Source organism: Lindgomyces ingoldianus (genome assembly GCF_010093535.1).
Source record: "Lindgomyces ingoldianus strain ATCC 200398 unplaced genomic scaffold BDR25scaffold_7, whole genome shotgun sequence".
NCBI lineage: Eukaryota > Fungi > Ascomycota > Dothideomycetes > Pleosporales > Lindgomycetaceae > Lindgomyces > Lindgomyces ingoldianus.
This window is the reverse complement of record NW_022985168.1, coordinates 68,699-95,548: the sequence shown is the minus strand read 5'-3', so window position 1 is coordinate 95,548 and position 26,850 is coordinate 68,699. Positions and strand designations below refer to the sequence as shown.

Below are 26,850 nucleotides of genomic sequence, written 5' to 3'. Positions count from 1 at the left end.
CTCGCTTCCGCACAACGAGTAATCGTATTCTTGGAGCTCTAGATAAAGCCATATGGTTGTCACAAGTCCCGTGCATCAATGAACCATTTCGCTGAAGCCACCGAGGTATGATAGCGTAAGTTTGAGCCGACTACTGACCCGTAAAGATCCTCCTTTTAATGTCTGCCTGCCATTGTCAACAAACTGTAGTGTAGCGAGCCAGGCTGTATCCGTCCAGCACCAGGGCTTCCGAAATTTATCGCTCGGAGCTCTAGCACAAGAGATTTTAAAAACGTTTTCCAAGCTACCTCATTAGGAGGGCCTCGTTGCCGCAATCCGCCAGGAAAACTGGAACGTTGCGGGTCCTTTGTCAAGAGATCAAAAAGCAGTTTCATACGTCCTTACTCTACTTACTCTAGCAAAAAATTGTTTCCATTGCCTCGACAGCCTTCTCTCAACCATTAAATGGGGGACTCTCACTCAGAACTTCGAGTAGCGGCGACAAAAAAGGGTTAAAAACATTGCTTCAGTCAAGTCTAGGGCTTAAGCCACCTTGTCTAATTTCCAAATCAAACAAGAATACGAATAGTCTTGTTACGATGCCAAAGTAGCGGGGAAAGGGTAGAATTCTATGGTCGAATGAATAGTTAGTTGGCCGTCGGACTAAGTTATATATCACGTGCAGTTGATGTAGGGACCGACCTCTTTGAACCCGAGAAGGGAAGAACATCCTCTAATCTCTCACTTGTTACTCCTTCATGACATGGTCGCGCAAGCGTTGCCTTCCCAAAAATTACAGTCTTTCTACACTCAAGCCTTCACTACATAACCCGACTTTAGCCCATACTCCACCACCTCTGATTTCCACTTCGATATTCCCCAAGCAATCCTTGCCCTGTCTACTCCGATCCCTTCCGATTTACTGCACCTTCTCGCCTAACGTGGAACATGCCTAGGGCAGAGGTAAGTTATCTGTTAATCTTCTGGCTGAGATAGGTAGAATAACTAGAATGCGAATTTCTGTCCTAAGGTGCGCTGTCATGTTTTACCATAGGCAAAAATATGTACAGAGGAAAGCTCAAATGATTTGACTCTCGTTTTGACTCTAAGCTCAACTCCCTGGACAACGTCCTGTCACCACGCAATGACTATCGGGGATTTGAGCTGCTGAAAATGCTTGCACAACTTTAGCTTCTCAATATTCACCCCGGACGCCTCTTCGGCGTAGCCGTTATCTCTTCTCTCTCACGTCTAAAACTGTCCTTTTATATAAGAATCCAAACCGGCAGGACTGGACTGTTTGTAGGAGCCACCAGGAGGATCGCGACTCACGAACCCGCAGACTATTACTCCTTCTTTTTCTCTCATTTCCCCGACATACGATCTCTTAAGTTGTACCCCTAGCAATGCAACCCTGATTGTCAGACCGACGTCTTCCCACAGAAAACATGGCTTGTCATGCCGTCTCTTAGGACTCTCGGCCCCTAGCTCCACTGTGCGTAACTCAATTAGAATATCGGGAGACTTTATTACTCGCCAAAGTGCTACCAACGATCCTTGTACGAAAGTCTCCTTCCAAAACAAGGACCGTCACATCTTTTGGGATGCCCTAAGCCGGGACGAATTCTTCCATCCTCCCAGGTAAATACCATTCCTCACACGCCACAAGCGGTCGCTCCGGGAAGTGTACTAATGCCCTAGCAGCTCTCCGTCTTAAATCGTATCCCTTTGGGTAAATCATCCAACCAGGGCAAAGGACTTTATTAGCAAAGTCAAAATACGGATGCGGAGCGTTCGTGTCGACGCGATTCCAATCTACAGCAAGTTCACGTGGAAAAAAATGAACGTAAACTCGCCACCCGCATGCAGATTTGCATATTCTTGGATTGAATATCCTTGGGTTCGGCTCCTTTCTCTCCAGGGCTCACAAGGACCATTGCGCTTGGCATGTCTTCTCAAGATCTAAGCATGCGCCACGTTAGACTGCAGACTCGTTGAATTGGGTTATAAAATCTGGATTCCGGTACTGAAATGTCCAATTGGAATAGAGTAATATGGATTTTGTTCTCCTAATGTGTGCTTAGTTTCCTAGTCAAGGGTTTCAAGACTGCATATCGTACCATGGAGCCGCAAACCTTCGCCGAGAAACCCAAAATGTCAAGCAAGCCTTGGTGAAGCATCACGAGATATCAAAGACAACGTTGAAATTGTAGATACCTACCGGTTATTGTTCCGTTCATACAACAGCCTAAATTCGGCAATCGTTAACAGGGGAAGGCCAACCAGGTCTCACTGCACCCCGCAAAAAGGGAATAACCATAAAACTTTAATTGCACCTGGACTTTCTGTACAAGGAACTTAAGTGTAGTCACCTTACCCACGTCCAATCGCAATCCTACTTTCGTCTCATCTCATCGCTCGAAGCCCCACAGAACGTTCGACGCACTCCACACTGCCACTCTGGGGAATTGAGGCTTGGCTGCCCCTTGTATCGAGGGAAAGGACCTACGAAGTTAATCTGCTATGCTGTCCCAGAATATCAGGCCAAGGTCAATAGAGTGAGAGTGTCTTCCTCGAACGGCTCAAAGGAACATCTGCACCTGGATTGCATTTCAAAGACCGCAGCACTCTTGATGTGCAGACTTTTTCCATCAATCGAAGGCCTTGCTTTCATTGACATGGATTAAGTGACAAGCCACAAAGCTGTATCGCTTTAACTTACCAGGTAACTCATTGATCCACTCTTCAAGTGTCGGAACAAACGCATATGTTGAAACAAACTGAGTGCCAGCTATTGCACAAGCCACACCTAACAATTCCCATCTCAACTCGCGTGAAAAAATCTCACCGAACAACCTCAATGTCGCTGATCTTGTTAGTTTGTTATTGTAGCGGCACGATCGACCACCAAATCTTTTATGGAAGCCAATAATGCTACATTATTTCACTCACCGTGGCAAAATACTAAGTTCTTGAGCCTGGGATTCGCCAAGATGTCTTGCCTTAATTACATTATAGTCACGCCTCGCGGCTCACTACCATCCACCCGCTCTTCATCTACCATGGCAATTTTCCCGACGGAAGTCGGGTGCGGTTGAGTAGTACTCCGAGGGGTATGGCTATCTTCTATATAAGACCCATTGGCAATTTTCAATCGATCGTTGTTCGGCCTATCATTGTCTCAAGTACCATCAAATTTATTCATCATGAAGTACGCGATCGCTCTCCCGCTTCTTGCTACCACCGTTCTTGCGGCGCCTTTCTTGGAGGAGCGTCAAGATAGCTGCACCATTCCGGCCTCTTTCCCCAGCACGACGAACGCTAAATTGCCCGACCCCTTCACCTTCTTCAGCGGGAAAAAGGTCGCCTCTCTCGCGGACTGGCAATGCCGTCAGAAGGAACTTTCCGCTGCCATTCAGGCACAAGAGCTGGGTACTATGCCCCCTAAGCCTTCTAGCGTTACTGCGACTGGGTCGGGAACTTCCTTGTCCATCACCTCGACTGAAGGAGGAAAGTCTGTTTCCTTCTCAGTTACGATCAAGAAGCCAAGTGGAACAGGCCCGTTCCCAGCCATCATCGCATTCGGCGGTGCCAGTATCCCAATTCCGGCCGGTGTCGCCACCATCACCTTCAACAACGATCAGGTCGGTTCTCAAGCGAGCTCGAGCAGCCGTGGACAGGGCAAATTCTTCGATCTGTATGGATCTGGTCACAGTGCTGGTGCGCTCACTGCTTGGGCATGGGGTGTGGACCGCATCATCGATGGTCTTGAGCTTGTCGATACCGGCATTGATCCCAAGCGCGTTGGTGTTACGGGCTGCTCCCGAAATGGAAAAGGCGCCATGATTGCTGGCGCTCTCGTTCCCCGTGTGGCCCTCACCATTGCTCAGGAATCTGGTTCTGGTGGTGCTGCTTGCTGGCGTATCTCGGACTCGGAGAAAGCTGCTGGCAAGAATATTCAGACTTCTGGTGAAATCATCGGCGAGAACGTTTGGTTCTCCAAGAACTTCAACACCTTTGCGACCAAGTCGTCAACTCTTGCTACCGATCATCACGAACTCGCCGCTTTGATCGCTCCCCGTGGCTTTATCTCCATCGAAAACGACATTGACTGGCTCGGCCCTGTCAGCACCACGGCTTGCATGAAGGTCGGCCGTATGATCTATAAGGCGGTGGGTGCTGCAGACAATATGGGTTTCTCTCTTGTTGGTGGCCACTCTCATTGCCAGTTCCCGTCCTCCCAAAACACCGAGCTCAACGCCTTCATCGACAAGTTCTTGCTCGGCAAGAGCACGAGCACTGCCGGCGTGGAGAAGAGCAGCGCCAATGCTGATCCCGCCAAATATATTGACTGGACCGCCCCAACACTCTCATAGATATGAGGCATGGGACGGATGGAGAGGATTTCTTGTATATCTTGGGACCAGTGTATCTAAAACGCTCGCTTGTTGGTAGCCGGCAATGATGTACAAAAGGCTGAGACTGCTCTGGATATATGAAATATAAATTCTTGATCGAAGGATCTCGTGACATCTGCACAGTGACCCTTATCTGATGTTGTGTGTCCATTTAAGCTCAGCAGTTGGTGATTAAGACTCGCTAGTCACGGACGATCTCCGAAGGTCTGTGTAGGTGGCTGGGGGAAATGAATTTACCTTTTTGGGTCCAGCCATCTTGGGGAAAAGTTGAGGGGTAGATATTTGTATGTCAACTCAGAATGTATGCTAATATACAAAATCCGACTTTAAGCTTTCGCGTGGATGTTTCCAAGGGACGCCTTCTCGAAGCTGGCAAGCCCCCACTTCGCGAACATGCGCAAGAAATTTCTGGGAACTGTTTAAAGCTAGATAGGCCGGGCGTCCTCAGGGCCCTGGCGCTATCCAGAGTGTAAGGCCTGGTTGCAGTGAGCCAATTAGCAACTCGTGAAACTTGGAATATCGGCCTCAATCGTCTTCCCGGACAACTTCGGGGGGAATTGAACCAAGTCTAACTACGCTCCAGCCATGCTATGCATGAATCGCTTACCAGGATATCATGAATGTGATGCCACAGGACAATGTGATGAATCTGGAGGTGCCAGCAATTAGCGCATTATTGGCTCGGCAGAGGGGTGGTGCTGTGCCAGTAGAATTCCGAGATTCCGATGCCGTGGCCCAACGTCTCCGGCGTCAAACCATGTCAGGGGCGCTTGAACAACAAAAAGCCATGCCCCTCCTCTCGCGCAACTAGAAAATATGTTTCAGATCGGCCGTTGCGCGGGCGCCCCATGGTGAATGAGCAGCACCGCGCTGTGATTGGCGGGTTTCGTCACATAATCAATGCCAAGCCGCTAGCCGCGTTGGGCGGAGTTCTCCTCGCACCTCTTGACTCTGCACTCAGTCGTTCGCTCTCGCCAACACCGTCAACCCCATCTCCCAAAACGACTTGTCAATCCGCCCGCATCTTATCTCCGCCCGCAACACGCTTTTTACAACGCGTGTTCCGCCCTCCTCCCCCTTGAGCGCGCTTTCGCGCCCTCTCACCTCGCCACCCTGAATTTGCGTGGGCCGCCTCAGCCTGCCCATCAGCGCGACATCACGGAGAGCGCACCCCCCGGCCGTGCTCCATCAGCCTCATTCACCGAGGGCCCCCGCGAGCAACAACACCACCCGAGGATGTTATAGCAGCCTCTCGAACGCGCCCTTTCACCGACCGCGACTGTCATTCCCTGCCAACCGCGCGCTTGCTGCCCACACTCACTTAGGAGCGCCGCCTGTGCTAAGGGTGTTTCCCGTCCAGACTTCACCATTCCTGCGATAGAGCACAACCTTCCCTCGTTCTAGCCATCATGGCTTCTGTACAAGCCGCGCCAGGTTTTGCTGCCCCTGGGCAGCTGCCTGGTAACCTCACCAAAGAGATGGTCCACTCCGCCTATCTGGTATGTCAATGTTCCTCCTCTTCTTTCCCATATGTTTAACGCGCATCGCCATCCAAGAAGTGATTCACTAACAAACTGTGGTACAGAAATACAATGAGATGAAAAATTCAGGCACACCTGAGAACGATCCTGAGTTCATCAAGACGCGCAACCTGCTCGCTGCTGTACAGAGGAAAACCATATATGATAAGCAACAACAAGCAATGATGAAGCAGCGGCAGCAGGGCCAAGCCGGTCAGCCACGACCACAACAAACTCCGCAGCAGAACGGCGCCACCGCGGCGCACATGTCAAACGGGACAAAATCAGGAGCAACAACCGATGGCCCTGTCCCCACTCCTACGACAGCGTCAAGCGCACCGCTTACCGGTATCCACGTAGCAACGGCAGGCGCCCAAGCCCAAGGCTCTGGGGACAATCAAACCCCAACATCAGCCGGTGCGGTTGGCGGCACTGCCTTTGCTCCCGAGCAGCTGATGCTCCTGCGGAAACAGATTGCAGCGTTCAAACATCTGTCCAAAGGCCTGCCATTGCCCCCAAACATGCAACAACAACTGTTCGCATCTCAGCAGGCTAAGAAACCCGCGACTCCGACCGAAGCTGTTGCAGCAGCGTCAGAGGCACTTGACGAAGCCACGCGAAGCACAAATGCGCCTGACGGGGATGCGATAAATCCTCCCAACACGAAGAAGTTTGCCCCACCACCCACTTCATTCGATAAACCCACCGGGGGTTCATACATCAAGAAACACATGAACTACATCATGCATACTAAGCGAGCCAATCGCCCACATATACCGGCCTTCATGCCCCTTGGATACGACACTGATGAGGTGCGCAAGACGCGATCGAACATACTATACAATCGAGTCGAGAATAGGAAGGCGGAGCTGGAGAAACTTCAGGCAAATATTGGATCCTGGGATACCAGCAAGACAGATACGCCCGAGGATGACGGGAAAGTGAAACTTGCTTTAACAATCGAGTACAAGATGCTCAATCTCCTTGAAAAGCAGCGAAATCTCCGCAAGAAGATAAGTACAGAGATGATCTATGCTGACAACCTCGCTATGACTGCAAATCGCGCGATATACCGACGGTTGAAGAAACAATCTCTCCGAGAAGCTCGTATTACTGAGAAGCTGGAGAAGCAGCAACGCGATGCTCGGGAAACAAAAGAGAAGAAGAAGCACCACGACTTCATCGAATCGATCCGGAAGCATCGCGGTGAGCTGAGTGAGTCTGGCTTGGTTCAGAGGCAACGATTGCAGAAGCTAGGCCGCACCATGATGACGACCCATCAAGCCATTGAGAAGGAAGAGCAGAAGCGGGTCGAGCGGACCGCAAAGCAGCGTCTCCAAGCTTTGAGGGCCAACGACGAAGAGACATACTTGAAGCTCTTAGGACAGGCGAAGGATACTCGTATCACTCACCTGTTGAAACAGACTGACGGCTTCTTGAAGCAATTATCTGCATCCGTCAAACAACAACAACGGAAACATGCCGATCGCTACAGCCTTCCGAACCAGATCGAGGAAGAATCCAGCGAAGAAGAAGACGAAGAGTCTGGAGACGAGGCACCCGGAAAGAAGGAAAAGACAGACTACTACGAAATTGCTCATCGCATCAAGGAAGACGTCCTGGTACAATCTTCAAATTTGGTTGGTGGTACTCTCAAAGAATACCAGATCAAGGGTCTTCAATGGATGATTTCGCTCTACAACAACAACCTGAATGGTATCTTGGCAGACGAAATGGGTCTCGGGAAGACCATTCAGACCATCAGTTTGATCACATATCTCATCGAGAAGAAGCATCAACCTGGTCCATACCTCGTCATTGTGCCGTTGAGCACATTGACCAATTGGAACAACGAATTCGAGAAGTGGGCACCGAGCGTGCAGCGAATCGTCTACAAGGGTCCTCCAAACGCTCGAAAACAACATCAACAGCAAATTCGTTGGGGCCAATTTCAAGTCTTGCTAACAACCTACGAATTCATTATCAAAGATCGGCCTATTCTGAGTAAAATCAAATGGGTTCATATGATCGTCGATGAAGGTCATCGTATGAAGAATGCCAACTCGAAGCTCAGCAGCACCATCACGCAATACTATACGACGCGGTACCGCCTCATTCTCACTGGAACACCTCTTCAGAACAATTTGACTGAACTTTGGGCTATGCTTAATTTCGTTCTTCCAACCATCTTCAAGTCGGTCAAATCGTTTGATGAATGGTTCAATACTCCATTCGCAAATACCGGGGGCCAAGACAAAATGGAGCTTACTGAAGAAGAGCAGCTGCTCATCATTCGTCGATTGCACAAGGTGCTTCGTCCATTCTTGCTGCGTCGTCTCAAGAAGGACGTCGAAAAGGATTTGCCGGACAAGACTGAGCGCGTTATCAAATGTAACTTCTCCTCTCTCCAGGCGAAGCTGTACAAGCAACTTGTCACGCACAACAGGTTGGTAGTTAGCGATGGAAAGGGAGGTAAAACCGGAATGCGAGGCTTAAGCAACATGCTTATGCAGCTACGAAAACTTTGCAATCACCCCTTCGTCTTCGAAGAAGTGGAGGACCAGATGAATCCTGGCAGGGGAACCAACGACCTCTTGTGGCGAACAGCCGGCAAGTTCGAATTACTTGAGAGGATCTTGCCTAAGTTTAAGGCTTCGGGTCATCGTGTCCTGATCTTCTTTCAAATGACACAGATCATGAACATCATGGAAGATTTCCTGCGACTCATGGGATTGGCTTACCTCCGTCTCGACGGGTCGACAAAGGCGGATGACCGATCCGAGCTCCTCAGACTGTTTAATGCGCCCGACTCACCATATTTCTGCTTTCTCTTATCAACACGTGCCGGTGGTCTAGGTCTCAACCTACAAACCGCAGACACCGTCATCATTTATGACTCCGACTGGAATCCTCATCAGGATCTACAGGCCCAAGATCGTGCCCATCGTATTGGTCAAAAGAATGAGGTCCGGATCCTTCGTCTCATTACATCCAATTCCGTTGAAGAAAAGATTCTTGAGCGAGCAAATTTCAAGTTGGATATGGACGGCAAAGTCATTCAGGCCGGTAAATTCGACAATAGGTCGACTAACGAAGAACGAGAGGCAATGTTGCGGATCATGTTGGAGTCCGCCGAGGCCGCAGAAAACCTCGAGCAAGATGAAATGGACGACGATGATCTCAATATGATGATGATGCGGTCTGAAGATGAGTTGTTGCTCTTCCAAGAGATGGATCGCGATCGCGCTAAGAATGGTACATATGGTCCAGGCAAGAAACATCCACGTCTTCTAGCCGAGAATGAGTTACCGGATATCTATATGACCGATGACAATCCTATTGTTGAGGAGATTGAGGAAACAAATTTTGGTCGCGGCGCTCGTGAGAGAACTCGCGTCAAGTACGACGATGGTCTCACAGAGGAACAATGGCTCGAAGCTGTTGACAACGATGAGGATTCCATCGAGGCTGCCATCGCCCGGAAAGAAGCCAAGATCCAGAAACGAACCAATAACAAGAGCAAGCGCGTGCAAGAAATTGGAGACTCCCCACTACCGTCTCGAGAGAGCTCGGAGTCACCCGCCCCGAAGAAACGTGGACGAAAGCCTAAAGGCGAAAAGCGAAAAGCAGACGAGGCATCGCTTGACGGCGACCCTGCACCTCGTAAACGTGGTCGGCCCCCACCAAACAAGGTCCAGGAGACCCTCAGCGCTGAAGAGCGTGCCTTGCTCCAGAAGGTCCTGAATGCTGCATACGAGGCCTTGAACGATCTTGAGGAAGAATCGACCGAGGACGACGTCCCGAACCGTGGCATTATCGATCCGTTCATCGAGCTGCCAGACAAGTGGGATTATCCTGACTATTACCAGATCATCAAGCAACCAATCTGCATGAACAACATCAAGAGGAAGATTAACAGGAAAGAATACCAGAGCCTCAGGCAGTTCCGCCAGGATATTGGGCTCCTATGCAATAATTGTCGAACGTACAACGAAGACACGAGTTTGCTTTACGCAGATGCTAATAATATTGAGCAAGCCTGTCTTGATAAACTTCGAGCGGAGACCGAGGATCATCCAGAACTGCAGGACTTTGATGATGCAGCAAGCATGAACGGCGGTCTTTCTACTGCGATCACATCAAGTGTTGGGACGCCTCGAGCTATTATGGATGGCCGTTAGTACCCCTCCTTTCCGCCCACTCTACTTTATTTACTCACAGTCTTCAGGGTGATTGGAACAATACCCCATAGACCTTTCTATTTTTTTTTGACACGATAATCTGATTTCTAATCATGACGGTTGTTGGGCACGACCCTCGGGACGCATGAGGATCTGGCTGTACGGAACGAGTAGTGCTCAACAAAAGACACTTTCTTTCCTTCTTTGCCTTTACACCTCACCCTTTTTAAAGCTGCGTTTTCATGCTGTATAACTGGCGAAGGCTGGGCATCTTTTGTGCTTTCTTTTAACCTCTTCGAGGCAATTTTTTCTTTCTTCATTGATGGGCGGGTCCACTGGTTTGGGCGCTTGCTAAGGTTGACTTACTTTGCTACTCAAATAGGGCGTATCCCTTGATGAGTTGGGTCTATGGACGGATGCTAGCGAGTGAGGTTTTTGGGGTTTGATGGGAGCTTTAGCTCTCCTCAGCTGCAGTTGCTGATAGCATGGTCGCAGATAGGATGGCCAGAACTGAGCTACAAATGTGAAACCTCTTGTTCGTCCAATGAACGATGATAGCAAACTAGCGGTTACAATCAAACTTCTTGATAGATATATGTTATGCTTGTGCACCTAAAAATCCATTTGAATTGTTTCCTATGCGGGCAATCTCACACCAAAGATATCACCGTCTCCCCCTCTTTTCCTTCTCTTTCCCGCGTCCACTCCCTCCACCCCTAGTAATATCCCTCAAATCATTCTTACTCAAACTCAACGTCCCACCCCTAAACCTCCCTACCCCAGGTCCTCCAACCCCTTTCTCCCTCTCCCTCATATACTTCTTCACTTTCACAGCTTTCTCCAGAATCACGCCGTTCTCCCTTGCTTCCGCGCGTCGTTTATCTTCCCTTTGCTTCGCTTTCGCTATGATACCCTTCCGGTGCGCCATGGGCATGTTTTTCTGAGTGTGCACGGAAGATTTTGCGCCGAGGGTCAGGAGATGTAGGTCTGTGGACCTGTGACGCTGGGATCCGGTTAGGGAGAGGGCAGGCGTGGATATGCCGGAGGAGGCCGAGACAGAGGCTGAGGAGAGGAGGTGGGAGTCTCGGAGGAGACGTTGGAGGGCAAGATCATTTTTTAGGTGTAATGTTTCAGAAGGGTCGTCTCTATCTCCTTCTACTTTCTTCGGCTTTGTGGATTGGGGGTGGATTTGGTGGGTTGAGAAGGGGGGCTTAGAGGACTGTGGGGTGTGTTAAATGAGAGAGAAGCGGGGGAGGAGGTTAGGGTGGATGGGAACGGACCATGAATGCCCGCATTTCTGCTTTTGAGGCCCTATCACCTGCCAGTCGGGCGCTGGTGCATTCTACGACTTCGACGTCGTCTTCAGAGCTTATGCCTGACCAATCCGACTCCCCATCCAGCTCTTCTTTCCCACTTTCCGGCTCTTGTGTTATCTTCTGCTTCTTGGGTTCAGCATCCAAAGGCTTAAACCTTGCTTCAAATGCTCGTCGGAAAATATCTTGCATGTCATCTCTATTCGAATGATCAGATTCTAAAGACGGCGAGGGCGAGGGCGATCGTGAAGGTTGCTCGAATTGCTCACGGGTTATGCGCTTCCGTTTCCCGAGCGTTGGTGCCATGGTCATGAATTTTGTGTTGTAAATGTCAAAGTTGACTTCGAAGAACATGAAGAACCAAAAATTCCCACACGCCAAGATGTCCGCCAAGCATCGCGGTCTATCGCGGGGTACCTCCGCTTCCCCAACCCCAACCCCAACCCTACCATCCCTCCCTCTCTAACCCACTTCTCTCTGAATCTAACCCAAAATGACACGCTTCCGCCCCTGCATCGACCTTCACGCCGGCAGCGTCAAGCAGATCGTCGGCGGCACACTCTCTGACACATCATCCGCCTCCCTCAAGACAAACTTCACGTCTGAGCATCCATCCTCGTACTATGCGTCGCTATATAAACAGCACAACCTCACGGGCGCACACGTTATCATGCTTGGGCCTGGAAACGAGGATGCGGCGAAGAAAGCGCTGGAGGCGTGGAAGGGGGGATTGCAGGTTGGGGGTGGGGTTACGGAGGGGAATGTGAGGGAGTGGGTTGCGTTGGGGGCTGAGAAGGTAAGCTTGAATGAAATTCTTTACATGTGGAGGATGGGGAGGGGGCTGATGCTGATTTGGGTTATAGTAGGTGATAATAACGTCGTATCTCTTCCCATCTGCCACCTTCTCGCCCGAGCGTCTCCAATCTATACTTGCGGCCCTCGACAACGACAAAGAGAAACTCGTCATCGATTTGAGCTGTAGGAGGAGAGGGGCTAGTTGGTTCGTGGCGACCAATAAATGGCAGACGATTACGGATTTTGAATTGACTCAAGGTGTATTCAGTATTCCCTTCCCCTTCCCCTCTCCTCCCTCCATCCCTTCAGACATCCCTTAGGCTGGGCTAACAGCAAAACCAACAACAGAATCAATATCTCTCCTCGAACCCCACTGCTCCGAATTCCTAATCCACGCCGCCGACGTCGAAGGCCTCCAACGCGGCATCGACCACGACCTGGTATCCAAGTTAGCTGAATGGTGCAGTATCCCCGTCACCTACGCTGGCGGGGGTCGCAGCATCGAGGATCTTGAACTCGTGAAGATACTGAGTCATGGAAAAGTCGATTTGACAATTGGTAGTGCGTTGGATATTTTCGGAGGCGGCGGGGTCAAGTTTGAGGATTGTGTGAAGTGGAATGAAGAGCAGCTCCAGGAAGAGGTGGGGAGGACTTAGGAGATCGCGACAGATTTGTGATAAAGAAGGGGAGACTGGGCTGTACTGACAGGACATGCCTTTGTAGAGGGCGCCAGAAAAATGCTGAGTCGGTGAAGCCAGTCAAAATTTCAAAGCTTCCATGCCCACTCTTTGCGCCTTGCTCTATGCCGCTTCTTATTTCTCACTACCACTCTTAAAGCATCGCGGCGAGCGTCACAGACCAGAACACAAACAATGGTGAAAGGGAGTTTCATATTGTAAAAGCTTTCCAGATATTCACAAACGAAACGAAGCATATTTTCTGCCCGTGAACCATCCATCCATACAATATCAGATTCCCCCTTCCACCTTCCAATCTCCTCCTAACAAGGTTCATGGTGTGTATACAACGAACGTTTCCAAAGAACATCTACCACCATCTACTATCCACAACATGCCCATTTTGGTTCTCCACTTCCACGTGCTCTTGATACGCTTAGAAAGGCGGTTTAGCGTTCTTAAGCAGCATCTCAAAGTAGGCCTGGTTCCAGGTACCAGCCTCAGGAGCCGGCTTGAACGCATCGTCCTTTCCGCAGTACGAGTCGTAGCGGGTAGCACCAGTATCGGAGGTACCATCGGACTCACCACCGGGCTTGACCCAGACGAAGGCGTCGGTGAGGGAGTCGCCGGTGCTGCTGGTGGGACGGACACCGAAACCGGCGCCGTTAACGTTGCACCAGTCACCCCACTCCTTGCGGAGGCCGGTGACGGCGTTGCGGCCTGTGTCGACGATGGCCTGGGACGGCATGCCGGCGCTCTTGAGCTCGGGGGAGAAGGCCTTGACGTAGAGCTTCTCGTTCTGGCATTTGTTCCATTGGGCGTCGGTGGCCTTGGAGAACTCTCCTGGTGATAGGTCCCAGGCGTTCCAGCCGGCGACGTTGGTGGCGAAACCGCGGACTTGCTTGGGAGAACCGGCATCCTTATAGACGGAAGCAAGCATCTTAGCTCCGGGTTCTGTGGCCATGTTAGTGTAAGATTCATTACAGTGAAAGTATGTCTAAACGTACTGAGGTTGTCGTTCCAGCCGAGCCAGCCTCCGTGGCCAGCATCGATGTACATGGCGATGTTGGGGAGATTAAGCTGCTTAAGAGCGTACGCAACACCCTCCTTGTAGCCGGCGGCGGAGTCCTTGCAGGCTTGCTTGTCGGCGTTGGTGACCAAGTTGGGAAGGGAATCGGGCTCGATAACGAGGGAGATGGCCGTATTGGGATACTTCTTGAAGATGGCGACAATAGCTATCCTGGAAGTTAGCTGTACTCATTTTCTCAACTCAAAAGCTACAGGAGCACTTACGATCAATGTACTGGCTCTTGTAGGTCGCAACATCACCAGCAGCAAGTTCACCGTTAGAGGCCTTAGCAGCACAATCACGACCAGGAAGGTCGTAGATGACCATAGCAGCGATCTTATCGCAAGGGATGTCCTTTAGGTTGTCTTCGATGACTGAGATACGGGCTCGGGTGTCGCTGAAGATGACTTAGTGAAATGGCATTTATTACTTCTCAGAGAAACTCACATCCACAAGTAGGTTCCGACTTCAGCAACCTTGGACGCCTTGGCAGCCAGAGCACTGTCGGTCATGGAAGCAGCAGCCGCGATGACCTCCTTAGAGTACTCCTTGTTGGCATAGATGGACCTTGAAGCAAAAGGATTGCCGGAGAGAGTGACGGGAGTGGCACAAGCCGCCGCGTTGGCACGAGCAGTAATGGGGCCTTGTTCGACGGGGCTGGGAGCAGCGAGAGCGCCACTGATGGCAGATGCCACCAAGGCAGAGTAGAGACCCTTCATGTTGACGACCAGAAGTGAGGACTTCTCTAGGATGAGTCGATGCCAACTCTGGGGGGGTGGAAGAGTGTCTTATATCGTTACTGGCTCATGGCTAGACTCAATTGCACATATACAACACTTTACTGAATTAGGCCGAATATCTCATTAGGAAGCAGGCCCGTAAACTGCGGACATGGAATGTGCTCATGGGTCTGTGCGTTTTGGCGTTGACACGGTGAGGCTTAGATGACGATCCATAATGGAGGTGTGGATATCCACTATAGCAGAGTTTGCAATCGAATGATCGGGGAGTACGGAATATGGTAAAGACCAATCCAGAAGTGGCGTTTCTCGGAACTTTTTGAGCCCTTCTCTTGACTCTCCGCATATCCAGCCTTTCCAGTGAAGTACAAATTGGCGAGTGTGGAGAGGTAAGAGCAATCGTTACTACCGAAGGTCAGTAAATGGCAGCATGAGGTTTGATAGGACAATCTGATTTTCCTGGAAAGTGTTCTGGACTAAGTCATAAAAAGTCAAGTAATGTGTTTGGCTGGGAAAACTGACCTGTAAGGGCCGATAGATGACAGTCAACTTGAGACGGCCTGTAGCTTCGGAGAGCCTGTTCCCTCGGAACGCTTACCCCGCGATCTCTTCTGTGTGACAGATGACCCCTGTCGATAGATCTTACAAATTTAAAATTTGCAGAAAAGCTTCCGCATGCTTCGTGCGACATGTCCACGAGATCATAGCGTGCGGGTAGCGACATAGCTGTACTGTCAATTCAGAGGCATCATAGATGAAACATCCACCCCTGAAACATATTCGTCCAGCTTCAGTAGTAGAGTGAGGATTTTACATGGGGCCAGATACACGGCTGTTTCAGCTGTAAATTTTAGACGCCTAGAGCCATCATTCAAATCGGTGTTGCACAGAAGAAGACTATTCAAAAGGCACTGATGTATTGGAGGAATATCCATATGGCGAATATTGTTTGATAGAACCTCAATAGTGGAGAATAGAGACGAAATGGGGTTGACTGCTCCGTAATATCGCCCTGCAAATTGTTAATAAAGGTGACAAGCTTTGAGCAACGCCGGTTCCAGGCAGGTACTCCTGGAGAAAACCCGGCGTAACGTAGACGGAGAAACATTCTGGAAAGATATCGAACACATGATGATCTGATGATATTAACGACTGGGGTTGTGAGGCTCATGGCGCCATGCATTTATCCTGAATATGCCCCACACTTGACCATCGTAGTGGTGTCCCAGAGGGGTTTGCCAAGGCCTTGTACTGCTCGTCTCCTATCCGAGTCTTGAGTGATTGGTGTGTGAGATGGAAGTGGCAAGCTTCTAGAATATTAGAGAACCTTTCCGGAGGCGAAGTGTGGGAGACCCCGTCTTGGGCGATCGTGATAACACAATACGGTATTAAATTCTGGTCTGAATAACGTCGCTACTTACGTGCCATACAATGAGCTACGCTGAGTGGTCTCATAGGAGCTATCCTCGTGGTGCTCCCCGAGTTCCCCGCTTCCCCAACCGTACCGGAAGTCTCAGATCCCGGGAAGATCGTACGTTGTACTAGAGAGGTTGAGCCATTTTCAGAGGCAAAATTACAATGTCAAGACAGATGGTGGTCTGGCATCGCATGCTATCATAAAACATCAGTCCCTGGATGCAAGAGAGCTGATGCTGTGGCCAGATCCGTGGTCACCATCACCAGTGAAGTTCTCCGCAGACTCGTCTCCGGGCTCAACGGTCTTTGCATGTTCGGGGTAATTCAGGGATAGTATAATGCCAATGCCAGTTGGTGGGGGTGCTGCAGTCCTCGCAATACGGGTGATGTTGTAAGTGGTTGAATTGAGAGACATGTTTGAAGTAAGAATTAGCATTAATTTAAAGTTTTCCCGTGACTACTAGTTCCCTCTCGGCTCCCTGAAGGGGGAAGCGCCTGTGGCCTACCCCACAGTCTCAATTGGGATATATTATAGTGAGAGTCTCCAGAAGTTGTGCGATGTGCGATTACGCTGGTGGCACCGCTTCGAGTGCTTCAAAGTTGTAATAATTCGAGTCTAGTACCTTCAGGTACCTGAACGGTTGCCGCCACACACAGGAGTCTCCATCATGACGACCCAGTCGCATCAAACAAACTACTGGGACCCAGGGTTCCGACCGCCTATCCTCAATATAGGAGACGGTGTCTCGGCAGATCGACAGGTAGACGCCACTTTATCCAAACAACCATGTACCTCAACACTGGGGTGATGGTGGCTTGGCGCGCCGCTTGAACAATATGAAGGTCAAATTCTCCCATATAGCAAGTAAGAGTTATATAGTATCGTAAATCACGCTAGGAGAACATAAGCCTCTCCGCTGCAACCGAGTCCTGTCATTCCCTTGCGCGTGCGCACTCTCCAACGATGCATTTGTTACGGTCGAAAGGATGATTGTGGGCAGGTTTTGGCGCGTGGCATGACGCGAAATCTGTTCAGGAGCGTCATAGTTGCACTACGTGATTATGCTGTTAAAAGGGAAAGCTGTTGATCAGCTCTAGTCACCCTATCCTTCCGTGTCTACTCCTACAAGCCTCACATGTAATGACATAGTTTTGGCTTGAAATGGTACCACAACCTTAGAATAACGCCGGTTCTCTGCAATAACCCAACCAAACGAAATGCGATGAAAATGAGACCCTCCGCGCCGAGACACCACCAAGCCCACGTTTTAAACGTTATTAGGGCCAGGTCCTTTCCCTTGATCCAGTAAGAGATGCGGTTTCAAGAATCCATCGTCTATCTGTTTGAAAGCTCCCGCTGGATCTTGGGAGAGATCCGATATAAGCTGTTTAACAGCGCCAGTAGCACTTGCAACTCTGGAAGGTTCCCCACTACCGCTGTTGCTGCCCACCCCAGCTCTAGAGGCGATTCCAGATGTTGGGTAAGGCGATGCTTCTGGCATGCCTAGAGGAGAAGGCACCCGATTTGGTGATCTTCGGGCGGTAGGTGGAAGATCGAGATCCGCATCATCATCGTCATTGCTCCCACTATCAGCAGGGCTTAGAAGACCTTGATCGGCGCCATCTGGTCGCCTTGGTTTACTCGAGTTTCGTCTGGTGGCCAAAGCGTTTGGTCGAGATGGCGGGCTATGTCTGTTGAGGGACCCACTAGAGTATATTCCATCCTGATCCTGAACCGGAGAGAGAGCAAATCCATTTGAGCTCAGTCGCGGTGTGTGGCCAAACCCTTGGCCTTTGTTGCGGGAATAGGTACCACCACCGACTACCTCGATGTCGAATTCGTCATCTGAATCGATCTCCTCTACCACGCCAGTTCGGATACCCAAGATCTCTAGCATGCGGGCCGTAGTTCCCCCGAAAATAATCACGGTTAAGACGACAACGACAAGGACAGTGGCACGGAGGGTATCTCCGTTAGTCCCTGAAAGACCTGCAGCGAGAGCGACTCCTACGGCTCCCCGAAGGCCCGCCCAGAATATCATAGCTTGGTGCGAGTAAGGGAGCTCCTCTCCAGCGTCTGGTCCATGGCGTCGTTGGCGATATCGCATGAATGCGTTGATAACCCGGGAAAGGGGAAAGACAGCACACCATCGAGCCGCACATATGCCTACAACCGTGATAAGAATGAAGAGGGGTTTATAATCTAACTGGGTATCAGTGAAGAGAGAGAGACCAAGGTAGATGAATATGAAGTTCTCCGATAATTGGGCGGTGACCTGGAACACAAACTTGGTGGTCAATTGGGTGCGCCGTGACATGTTGAGGTAGGCGTAATGCTTCATGCATATGCCACAGAAGAGTAGAGAGACAATACCTGCGTAGAGGGTTAGGTAGTAGTCAAACAGCTAGTGGTAATACACTTACCAGACATGTGAATGGCATTAGAGAAGAAGTAGGTGGCGTACGCGATGAGAATGATCAGACAACTCTCTGTCTTCGGGAATCGCCTGACGTAGGTGAACTTCAGAAGTAAGGAGGCTCCAATCCCAACCATAATGCCAATAAAGAGACTTCCGAAGAAGACACCGAAGAAGATTCCGAAGGCTTCGAAAAGGCTGAGGATGCTGAGAGACTCTCCTCCGTCCTTGTACTTTTGCGCCGTTTCAAACAATACAATAGCGATGGCATCGTTGAGGATAGACTCGCCGAAGATTATCGTGTACAGTTTAGGTTCGACTTTGTAGGTGTTGAAAATAGCGAGGATAGTCACAGGATCGGTAGCGGAAAGGGTTGCGCCAACCGACATGGCTTCCACGAAGGTAATCTTGAATCCATCAAGAGGAATCCTCGTCCATAGGAATAGTATGATACCTAGAACAAGGGCCGAAATAAAGGTGCCGAGAAACGCAAAGGTAAGGATAGTTCCGATATGGCGAAAGAAGTTGCCCTGTAGGTGGTCAATGGTCTGTGGCATGTAGGTAGACGTCATGTAGCTCACTTGATGGAGTTCAAATCCAGATGAGAGGATAATGGGTGGGAGGAGCAGGTTGAAGAAGAACTGGTAGTCAAAGCTAACAGAACCAAGGATGGACTCTACAGCTGTTAGTCGAAGTACTAAGCCAACGACCATGCCTGCGCAGAGTTAGTCTCGCTTTCACGGCGTGGATATGGGGACCAGCGGACCAGCAAAGATAGAAAGCACAGTTTCGTGCACTGCCTGTATTTTCCGTGTTTGGAGAATGTAGCTGGTGAAGAGTGCAATGATGAGCAGGACAATCAGGATGGAAAGCGCCCATGATGTGAAGATCTCCTTCTGTCCTGCCTCGGGTTCTGCATGGTGCGTTAGGCTCGAGAGGGAGGGTTGCAGAGGAAATCACGGGCTCGAGGACTGACCGTCAGGGTCTGCATCGCTAGCTTCTCGTTCTGTAGGAGCAGTTTGTCAGTTTCCTTGCTCTACAGGGGGTGGAAGGGGGGTTCTTTTGAGGGGTGCACACTGAGTATCTCGGCAACAGCCCACCCCACAGTCGAAGCCATGTTGGGCTCTTAAGGCCAGGCTATCATCGGCAGCCGTGATAGAAGATGCGCGCAAAGGGTATGCAGATGGAGAAGGGACTGTTCGAGGTCGACGGGACAAAGGGGGGGGATGTTGGAGAGGACTGAATGGCGGCCTGGAGAGGTCAGAGAGTGCAACGTTTCACCACGCCTCGCCTTGCCGTCGACGCGGGGGACAGGCACGTCTAGATGGGATCGAGGTGACGGGAGCACAATAGGGGAAATAGAAAAGCAAGGTGAGAGCAGCAACACGGAGGCGCGTAAGAGTCGGCGCCTGTACGCGGGTATCCTGCGCTCCCTGGTTTGGTGATGCCGCGCAGGTGCAGAGAGCCAGGGCTTCTTGGCGAGGTTTCGCACCGCCACAATCTCGGTTCGGCCTAGTGTCCGAGTGCGCAGGGATCACTGGATCACTGGATGCAGCCCCCAGATCGACGTCACGGCCAGGAACCAGCTGCGGTAGGGCATGACCACTTGCGGTAGGGCATGACCACTCACGACATCACCTGCCACCGCAATTCACCTTTCGCTAGCTGCATCACGGCCTAGCCCCTCCTTTATTCCTACCTCTGCCCTTGCTCCGCACTCTCTCTGGCATCTTTTCTGTCGAAACTCGTCGTGAGGACCACGATTGTCTGCCAAGATCTCACGATTCCCTTCGCTGCCCGTTGCGACACCTCAGGCTCGGAATGGCATACTCGGTGCTTTTCCGCAACACCGAGCTCGACAAATAGCATCCTTTCAAGCCACCTTTTCACCAAGCCACCGCTTCCTATTCTCGACTACCCTCGTCGCCTAAGCCATCCACCAATCGTCCCATCCGCATCCTCACCTCATTCAAGCCACTCCACGTTGCACCGGCGCGAGCCACACGACCACCGGCACGCTCCGCCAGTGAAGCCATGGCTCCTCCATCCGGTTCGTCTCCCTCCTCCTCAGCCCCGCACCAGCACCCTCCGAATGTCGATGGCACGGCAGCTTCACATCCGAAAGTGGTATCCTTCAGGCGCAGCTCCTCGCCGAACCGATCCTCGATGGACATTATATCAGAAAACTCGCCTTTAATTCAACCAAGAACCTCAGATGACTGCGATTCGACCCTCAAGGCAGTCTCCCCGATAGAGAGCGACGACTGGCAAGGAGACACGGAAGACTCAAAGAGCAGCTGGTATCTGCTCTTATTAACACTCGGTGGGCTCGGCTTGCAGATAGGGTGGTCGGTGGAAACGTCAAATGGATCGGTAGGCGCGGCCTCTTCCTCCCCTTTGCAGCCTCTAGCTGACTTCGTAGCCTTACTTACTCTCTCTCGGCCTGAGTAAATCTCTCCTCGCGCTCGTTTGGATCGCCGGTCCCCTCTCTGGTACTCTCGTACAACCTTATGTCGGCCTGAAAAGTGACAACTGTCGGATACGATGGGGCAAGAGAAGGCCATTCATTATTGGCGGTGCAATAGCAACTATTCTGTCTCTTATGATACTCGCCTGGACGAGGGAAATCGTTGGGGGGTTTTTAGGCATATTCGGCGCTGATAGATCATCCCCAGGAGTAAAGAATTGCATCATACTATTCGCTGTTGTTTTCGTTTACGTGCTAGACTTCGCTATCAACGTCAGTAAGTACCAAGACTCGCTCCCCCAAGTGCCCGAGCGAGCGCCTTGGCTTACGTCCTTGTAGTCCAGGCAGGTATTCGTGCCTACATAGTCGACTGTGCACCTACCCACCAACAAGAATCTGCGAATGCTTGGGTGATGCGAACCTCGGGCGTCGGCAACATTCTTGGCTATCTTGCGGGCTACGTCGAACTGCCCAAGTACCTTCCCTGGCTCGGAGACAGCCAATTCAAAGTCCTCTGTGCCATCGCCTCATTTACCATGGCTGTCACGGTTGGGATCAGCTGCAGCACCGTCCACGAGCGCGACCCTAGATTCGAAAGGCCTGCCGAATCGCAAGCCGGCCTCATGGCCTTCTTCAGATCCCTATTTCGCTCAGTTCGCAAGCTTCCTCCTCAGATTCGGAAAATCTGTGAGGTTCAATTCTTCGCCTGGATCGGCTGGTTTCCTTTCCTCTTCTACATAACCACCTATATTGGCGAAATTTATGCTGAGCCCTACTTTGAGGCCAATCCTCACATGTCGGATGCCGAGATCGACAAAACCTGGGAAGAAGCAACAAGGGTTGGTACTCTCGCCTTGCTCATATTCGCTATCACAACCTTCACCGCCTCGGTTTTCCTCCCGTTCATCGTCCCCCCGACATTTAAATCCCCTCTGCAGCATCCCGCAACCCCAATGACACCCACAACGCCCCGCTCGATGCACGGTTCCGGATACTTCTCCCTCAAAGGTGCGAAGCGCCCACCCAAAACCTTCTCCGAGCGCATATCAGCCTGGCTCGGACTCCTCCAAATCCCTGGGCTCACTCTCCGCCGCGCCTGGATGCTCTCGCACCTGATGTTCGCGGCGCTGATGTGGCTCACCATCTTCGTGCGCAGTACAGTCGCCGGAATCATCCTTGTCTCGCTCGTCGGCATCCCATGGGCCTTAACTAGCTGGGCCCCCTTTGCTCTCATCTCCTCTGAAATCTCCAAACGCGACGCCATCCGTCGCGGCTTGCTTCGACCCTCAACGCGCGAAGCAGCACTCATCGCCGAAGGCGAGGACGAAGCGAGCAGTGGGGGCGCGGATCAGGCGGGCGTAGTACTAGGGATCCATAATGTAGCTATTGCAGCGCCGCAGGTTATTGCGACGCTCGTCTCCTCTATTATATTCAGGATTCTACAGAAGCCGCGAGGTAGTCCGGGCGATGAGAGTGTGGCGTGGGTGCTGAGGCTGGGTGGATGTTGCGCGGTGGTTGCGGCGTGGTGGACTATGAGAGTTGGGGAGGAGAAAGAGGATGCAGATAATGCGGGATTGAGGAGGAGGCTGTCTTGAGTGATAGGTGGAAGCCTAGGAATGTGAATGAGAAGTGTGTTTTATAGTATGCGTTTGTTTGACTAGGATTTGCTTGCTTGCAGGGTTTTTGGAGAAAGGGGTGGATGGATTTATGGGCGCTTTGGCAGAGGTTGAATGTTACGGTGGAGATGTGGGCGCTTGGGTCATGGTGGTTGGGTTTGGGTCTGGGTTAGTCTTGGGGTGATGGATACCTTCCCGAGGTCGGATTTAGGAGATGTTCGGAGCTAGTATCTAGGTCAGGAATCAATCACGAGTTTACTTTACTTACTCGATACTGCAAATTAGTAGCGTAAATGGGGGCTCATTAGAAATGGGTCTTCGCGGAGAAAAACTGACTAGAAAGCAATTATATATTAGTTTATAATAGGTTAAGGTAACTACTTTAGGATAGGCAGACAGCATCCATCATTGTCTGAGGTGCCTTTTGTATTCTATGTAAAATCTTGTCTTGATGTTCTTGAATCAGTAGAAGTTTCTCGACCAGTATGATGAAGCGTAGTGTGCCCGTCTTCAAGACCGTAGTGTCAATTCACTTAGGTTTGTAGAAGTTGCATTTATCACAAAAGCAAACATGCCTGCCCGTCCCATTTATCTCGTGTCAATGCTCTTGAACTTGTAGAAATTGTCCAATATCTTATCCCACTCCCTTTAAACATCCCGGGAAAATGCCACTTTTACCAAAGTATCACTTTGAACTTGTTGCATGCAAAAGGCTAAGATGCATGCATTGTATGCAAACTTAATGTATATAGTTTTAATCTTAACAATTATTTAAAGGTTGTAATTAACGTTTAGTCTTTTCTTTATATAGACTAAGTAGTATTAGTAGTTTCTAAAAACACTATACTATTATATATCTACACATATATACTCTGATTAATATCTTTTTAGAGATTGCTTCCCCTGCTCCTTATACAGCAAACAAGGGCAAACCACGACCGGCCAGCCCTCCATACCCCACGTAGCCAGCGCCTCGGACTGTACCCCCGCGCCCCTGACTACTATCTTCCTCCTACTAGATCCTCTTATCCTCCAGGCCCGCGTACTAAACCAGTACAAGCTATTAAAGCCTACCTAGTAAGTAGATATTATAACATTAATTACGAACTCTTTTAAGAAGTATAAACCTCTTAACCCTTTTTATTAATGCCTTAATAGTAGGATTAGCACTATTAGAAAGTACTTAGCTACCTATACAAAATAAAGCAGAACTTATAAATAAATTAACAGCATGCAGCTAGAGATAGTAAACCTTTATAACATGCTATAAGAAAAGAAAAACATAATAGCTAAAAAGTTCTTTAGACTTATGCTACTAAAGCTTTTTAGTAAAGCTGCTAAAGACTTTAAACTATTCTTTACTTAATGCTACTGTCGCAACCGCTGATCAGGGAGCAATGAGGAGCAAGTCTATTGACTATGAGAGGCTCATAGGGAGCCTGCCTATGTAGTGGGAGCTCCGGCGCCAAATGTCTCAGGCTGCTCGTCCGAAACACAGGTGCGACACCAGGACCATGTGCTCTCTTACGCGACACACCCCCTAGCTCACTAAGAGTAACAAGGGGAGCTAAAAGAGAGCAGAGCAGCACAATGCGTAGACAGAGCAGCTAAAAGATCTTAGACAGAGCTGCCAGAAGAGCTTAGACAGAGCTGCCAGAAGAGCAAAACAGAGTAATAGAGAACAGTATAAGAACAAAAGAGAGTAGGGTAACTATTATAAGACACTTAGGGCGTAGGAGACAGCAAGCTCTTTGCACACGCAGTTAGTACATAGGAAAAAAAAAACAAGTGACGCTTTATTAAGCATGCTGCTAGTCTAGCTAGACCTAATCTATAACTTAATAAGAGCGCAAGCATGCAGCGTACAGTCTAGGCGCGCCGCGCTGTTAGGGATGCCATCTTAATCCACAACGTCCTCACTAAGCTTATGCCGTAATGCTGCTAGGGTATAGGGGACTCCTAGCAGTGACCTTTAAGATCTATCTTTTCTTTACTAGAGCATCTTGTAAACTGCTATATTATGCGCTCTCTAGTTACTTTTTAATCTAAGTAATTTCCTTATTTGTTAGTAGGTTATAAAGCTCCCTATTTATACATCTTTTAATTATGTACTTAAGGCGTCTGCAATGTATTAGCTTTTATAAGTGCTGTATGTTTAAATAGTAAAGGCAGAAGTGCTTTTTATCTAATTTTGTCTTAAAAGTTGTGTACACTTCTAGGCCTTTCTTCTTGTTTTGTACAAGCTAGGAGAACTAAGCAGTGTACTGCTTAAGCGTAAAAGCATTAGTAGTAGCGCCTAGTTAAGCTAAAGAGTCTAGCTTATATTAAGCCTACTTATAGTTATATTTAGCAGCTAAGTAGAAAAAGTTTTTAATAAAAAGCGCACCTTTAATGTCTTTAAGATTAATAAGCTTTGTGTTAGCATAAGCCTATATTTATTTAAGTAGCTAGTATGCTAGTAACTAATTCCCTTCTAATACTAGGCGTAGAGTAACCTCTTAATAAGTTATTTATACCTGCTCTTTTTAGTTATTATTACTTAGGTAAAAGTCCCTTTTAAGCTTTTTAATAAGGGTGTAGAGCAACTAATTGCTTGCCTATAAAGTTGCTAGCTTAAGTAGTTAGAAGTCTACTGTTGTATACACCTAGTTCTACAGCACCTAGAGCCTTAAAGAGAGCTATGTGTATATTAATGCCTTAATCTAATAGAGGCAGAGAGCCTCTAAGTTAGCTGTATTAAGATTAGGGATTGCAGGTGCTTTGCTTATTAGATTAGGCTGTAGTAGTGCATCTAGGTTAATTTAGTCTTATACGCCTTAAGCTTACGCAAGGTATTTAAGCTACGCATACTATAGTAGAAATGTGTAGCAATTAATAAGTTAAACACTTGTTAAAAGTGTAGTAACATTTACTAGTTAATATATAGCTTTAGTAAAGAAAGAGAGACAATAAAAGTAGATAATAAGAAGTAGGGAATAGATAAGTGCTTTAATTAACGCAACATAAAGGAATTTGCATAAACTAGGCCTATAACTGTCACAACTGCTAATTAGGGAGTAATAAGAAGCAAGTCTATTAACTATAAGAGGCTTATAGGGAGCCTGCCTATGTAGTGGGAGCTCTGGCGCCAAGTGTCTCAGGCTGCTCGTCCGAAACACAGGTGCGACACCAGGACCATGTGCTCTCTTACGCGACAGCTACTTATACATAGCTTATAACTAAGAAGCATTTTAAACTAATAAATAAATAATATAATAGATAGAGCTCTATATAAATAAACACTCTATAGTGTAGTTTTAACTACACGCTAATAACTAGAGGAACTATAAATTGTATAGTTAGCCTTTTTAAAAAGAAATAAGAAGAATATTTAAAAGCGTCTAAACATTTAAAGAAGCTTTTATAATAATATATAAGCTAGTAGATAAAAAAAGCATAGCAGCTAATAAAATAAACAGCCTACACTAAGAAAAAAGTTTAGTCTAGGTTTACGTAGCTAGGTTTAGAGAATACTAGGCACAGTACAGATGGACAGATTAAAAGGCACTATACAAGATGTTTTATAAAGAACTTAAAAACAGCTGTAACAACTAGCTATCTAGGTATGTCCTAGGTGTTACGACCTAGGATAGGGCTGTAAGCGAGTGTCGAACGGCATTAGAGTTATATAATCACTATTAGTAGGCAGCTCTCTTAGCTATACAGTACGAAGCTTGGCGAAGCCCAGCTAGAACGATTAGATTATAGTATATCGATTAGGCATAGTTGACCGCAATCACAGGACAATGGTTACTGCGGACAGAACAGTTATAATAATAAGTATATAGTCTTAATCTTAGCTATAGCTAGAGGGTGTAATTAAAGTTTAGTTTTATCTTTATAATAAAACTAAGTAGCTATAACTATTTCTAAAGATGTTATTACTTTTATATATCTTGTAACATATATACACTCTAATTATTATCTTTATAAGATTGTTTTTCTACTTCTTATACAGCTTAAGAAATAAACTATAATAGGCCTAACTTCTCTCCTCTTTCTCTTAGGCTATAAAGTTAGACTGTACATTCTACCTTAACCTAATCTTATTACTAACACCCTAACATAACCTAGGCCTATGCACCTAACGCACGTCCTTATTAGCATGTAATTAGTAAGTAGATATTATAACATTAATTACTACTTGTTACGATATCCACTTACTAGTCACGTGCTAATAAGGACGTGCGTTGGGTGCGCGGG

At 48.8% G+C, this 26,850-nt stretch overlaps 7 protein-coding genes across 7 annotated transcripts; 4 read left to right on the top strand and 3 right to left on the bottom strand.

Annotated features, from left to right (window-relative positions):
- Positions 1-3,185: 3,185 nt before the first annotated feature.
- BDR25DRAFT_385479 (uncharacterized protein) lies at positions 3,186-4,355 on the top strand (the record flags this gene model as incomplete). The annotated part of the gene is made up of 1 exon (XM_033697940.1): positions 3,186-4,355. One exon carries the CDS (start codon positions 3,186-3,188, stop codon positions 4,353-4,355), a length of 1,170 nt encoding a protein of 389 aa, XP_033550868.1.
- A 1,369-nt stretch (positions 4,356-5,724) lies between these two features.
- Positions 5,725-10,300, top strand: BDR25DRAFT_118320 (uncharacterized protein). The gene is made up of 3 exons (XM_033683669.1): positions 5,725-5,896; positions 5,983-10,093; positions 10,146-10,300. The coding sequence occupies exons 1-3, from the start codon at positions 5,807-5,809 to the stop codon at positions 10,148-10,150; spliced, it is 4,206 nt and encodes a 1,401-aa protein (XP_033550867.1). The 5' UTR covers positions 5,725-5,806; the 3' UTR covers positions 10,151-10,300.
- Positions 10,301-10,762: 462 nt separating this feature from the next.
- On the bottom strand, positions 10,763-11,717 carry BDR25DRAFT_280715 (uncharacterized protein; the record flags this gene model as incomplete). The annotated part of the gene is made up of 2 exons (XM_033687838.1): positions 10,763-11,317; positions 11,379-11,717. The coding sequence occupies 2 exons, from the start codon at positions 11,715-11,717 to the stop codon at positions 10,763-10,765; spliced, it is 894 nt and encodes a 297-aa protein (XP_033550866.1).
- Positions 11,718-11,904: 187 nt separating this feature from the next.
- On the top strand, positions 11,905-12,862 carry BDR25DRAFT_323111 (Phosphoribosylformimino-5-aminoimidazole carboxamide ribotide isomerase; the record flags this gene model as incomplete). Its single annotated transcript, XM_033692080.1, has 3 exons — positions 11,905-12,207; positions 12,278-12,464; positions 12,555-12,862. 3 exons carry the CDS (start codon positions 11,905-11,907, stop codon positions 12,860-12,862), a joined length of 798 nt encoding a protein of 265 aa, XP_033550865.1.
- A 319-nt stretch (positions 12,863-13,181) lies between these two features.
- On the bottom strand, positions 13,182-14,671 carry BDR25DRAFT_385473 (cellobiohydrolase-like protein II precursor; the record flags this gene model as incomplete). The annotated part of the gene is made up of 4 exons (XM_033697939.1): positions 13,182-13,837; positions 13,891-14,118; positions 14,177-14,349; positions 14,400-14,671. The coding sequence occupies 4 exons, from the start codon at positions 14,669-14,671 to the stop codon at positions 13,320-13,322; spliced, it is 1,191 nt and encodes a 396-aa protein (XP_033550864.1). The 3' UTR covers positions 13,182-13,319.
- Positions 14,672-17,143: 2,472 nt separating this feature from the next.
- On the bottom strand, positions 17,144-19,961 carry BDR25DRAFT_301547 (sodium/hydrogen exchanger). Its single transcript, XM_033689602.1, has 6 exons — positions 19,603-19,961; positions 19,502-19,531; positions 19,292-19,438; positions 19,107-19,240; positions 18,533-19,055; positions 17,144-18,482 (listed from the first exon to the last, which is right to left on the bottom strand). Exons 1-6 carry the CDS (start codon positions 19,640-19,642, stop codon positions 17,377-17,379), a joined length of 1,980 nt encoding a protein of 659 aa, XP_033550863.1. The 5' UTR covers positions 19,643-19,961; the 3' UTR covers positions 17,144-17,376.
- Positions 19,962-20,130: 169 nt separating this feature from the next.
- On the top strand, positions 20,131-22,871 carry BDR25DRAFT_340654 (MFS general substrate transporter). Its single transcript, XM_033693531.1, has 3 exons — positions 20,131-20,898; positions 20,948-21,269; positions 21,332-22,871. The coding sequence occupies exons 1-3, from the start codon at positions 20,560-20,562 to the stop codon at positions 22,585-22,587; spliced, it is 1,917 nt and encodes a 638-aa protein (XP_033550862.1). The 5' UTR covers positions 20,131-20,559; the 3' UTR covers positions 22,588-22,871.
- The last annotated feature ends 3,979 nt before the right edge of the window (positions 22,872-26,850 follow it).

Coding starts and splice junctions, on each gene's coding strand:
- BDR25DRAFT_118320 (XM_033683669.1), top strand. CDS start 5,807: ATGGCTTCTGTACAAGCCGCGCCAGGTTTTGCTGCCCCTGGGCAGCTG. Junction 5,897..5,982: donor TGGTCCACTCCGCCTATCTG/GTATGTCAATGT, acceptor ACTGTGGTACAG/AAATACAATGAGATGAAAAA.
- BDR25DRAFT_301547 (XM_033689602.1), bottom strand. CDS start 19,642: ATGGCTTCGACTGTGGGGTGGGCTGTTGCCGAGATACTCA. Junction 19,056..19,106: donor CTGGATTTGAACTCCATCAA/GTGAGCTACATG, acceptor GACCACCTACAG/GGCAACTTCTTTCGCCATAT. Junction 18,483..18,532: donor TAATGCCATTCACATGTCTG/GTAAGTGTATTA, acceptor CCCTCTACGCAG/GTATTGTCTCTCTACTCTTC.
- BDR25DRAFT_340654 (XM_033693531.1), top strand. CDS start 20,560: ATGGCTCCTCCATCCGGTTCGTCTCCCTCCTCCTCAGCCCCGCACCAG. Junction 20,899..20,947: donor TGGAAACGTCAAATGGATCG/GTAGGCGCGGCC, acceptor CTGACTTCGTAG/CCTTACTTACTCTCTCTCGG. Junction 21,270..21,331: donor AGACTTCGCTATCAACGTCA/GTAAGTACCAAG, acceptor ACGTCCTTGTAG/TCCAGGCAGGTATTCGTGCC.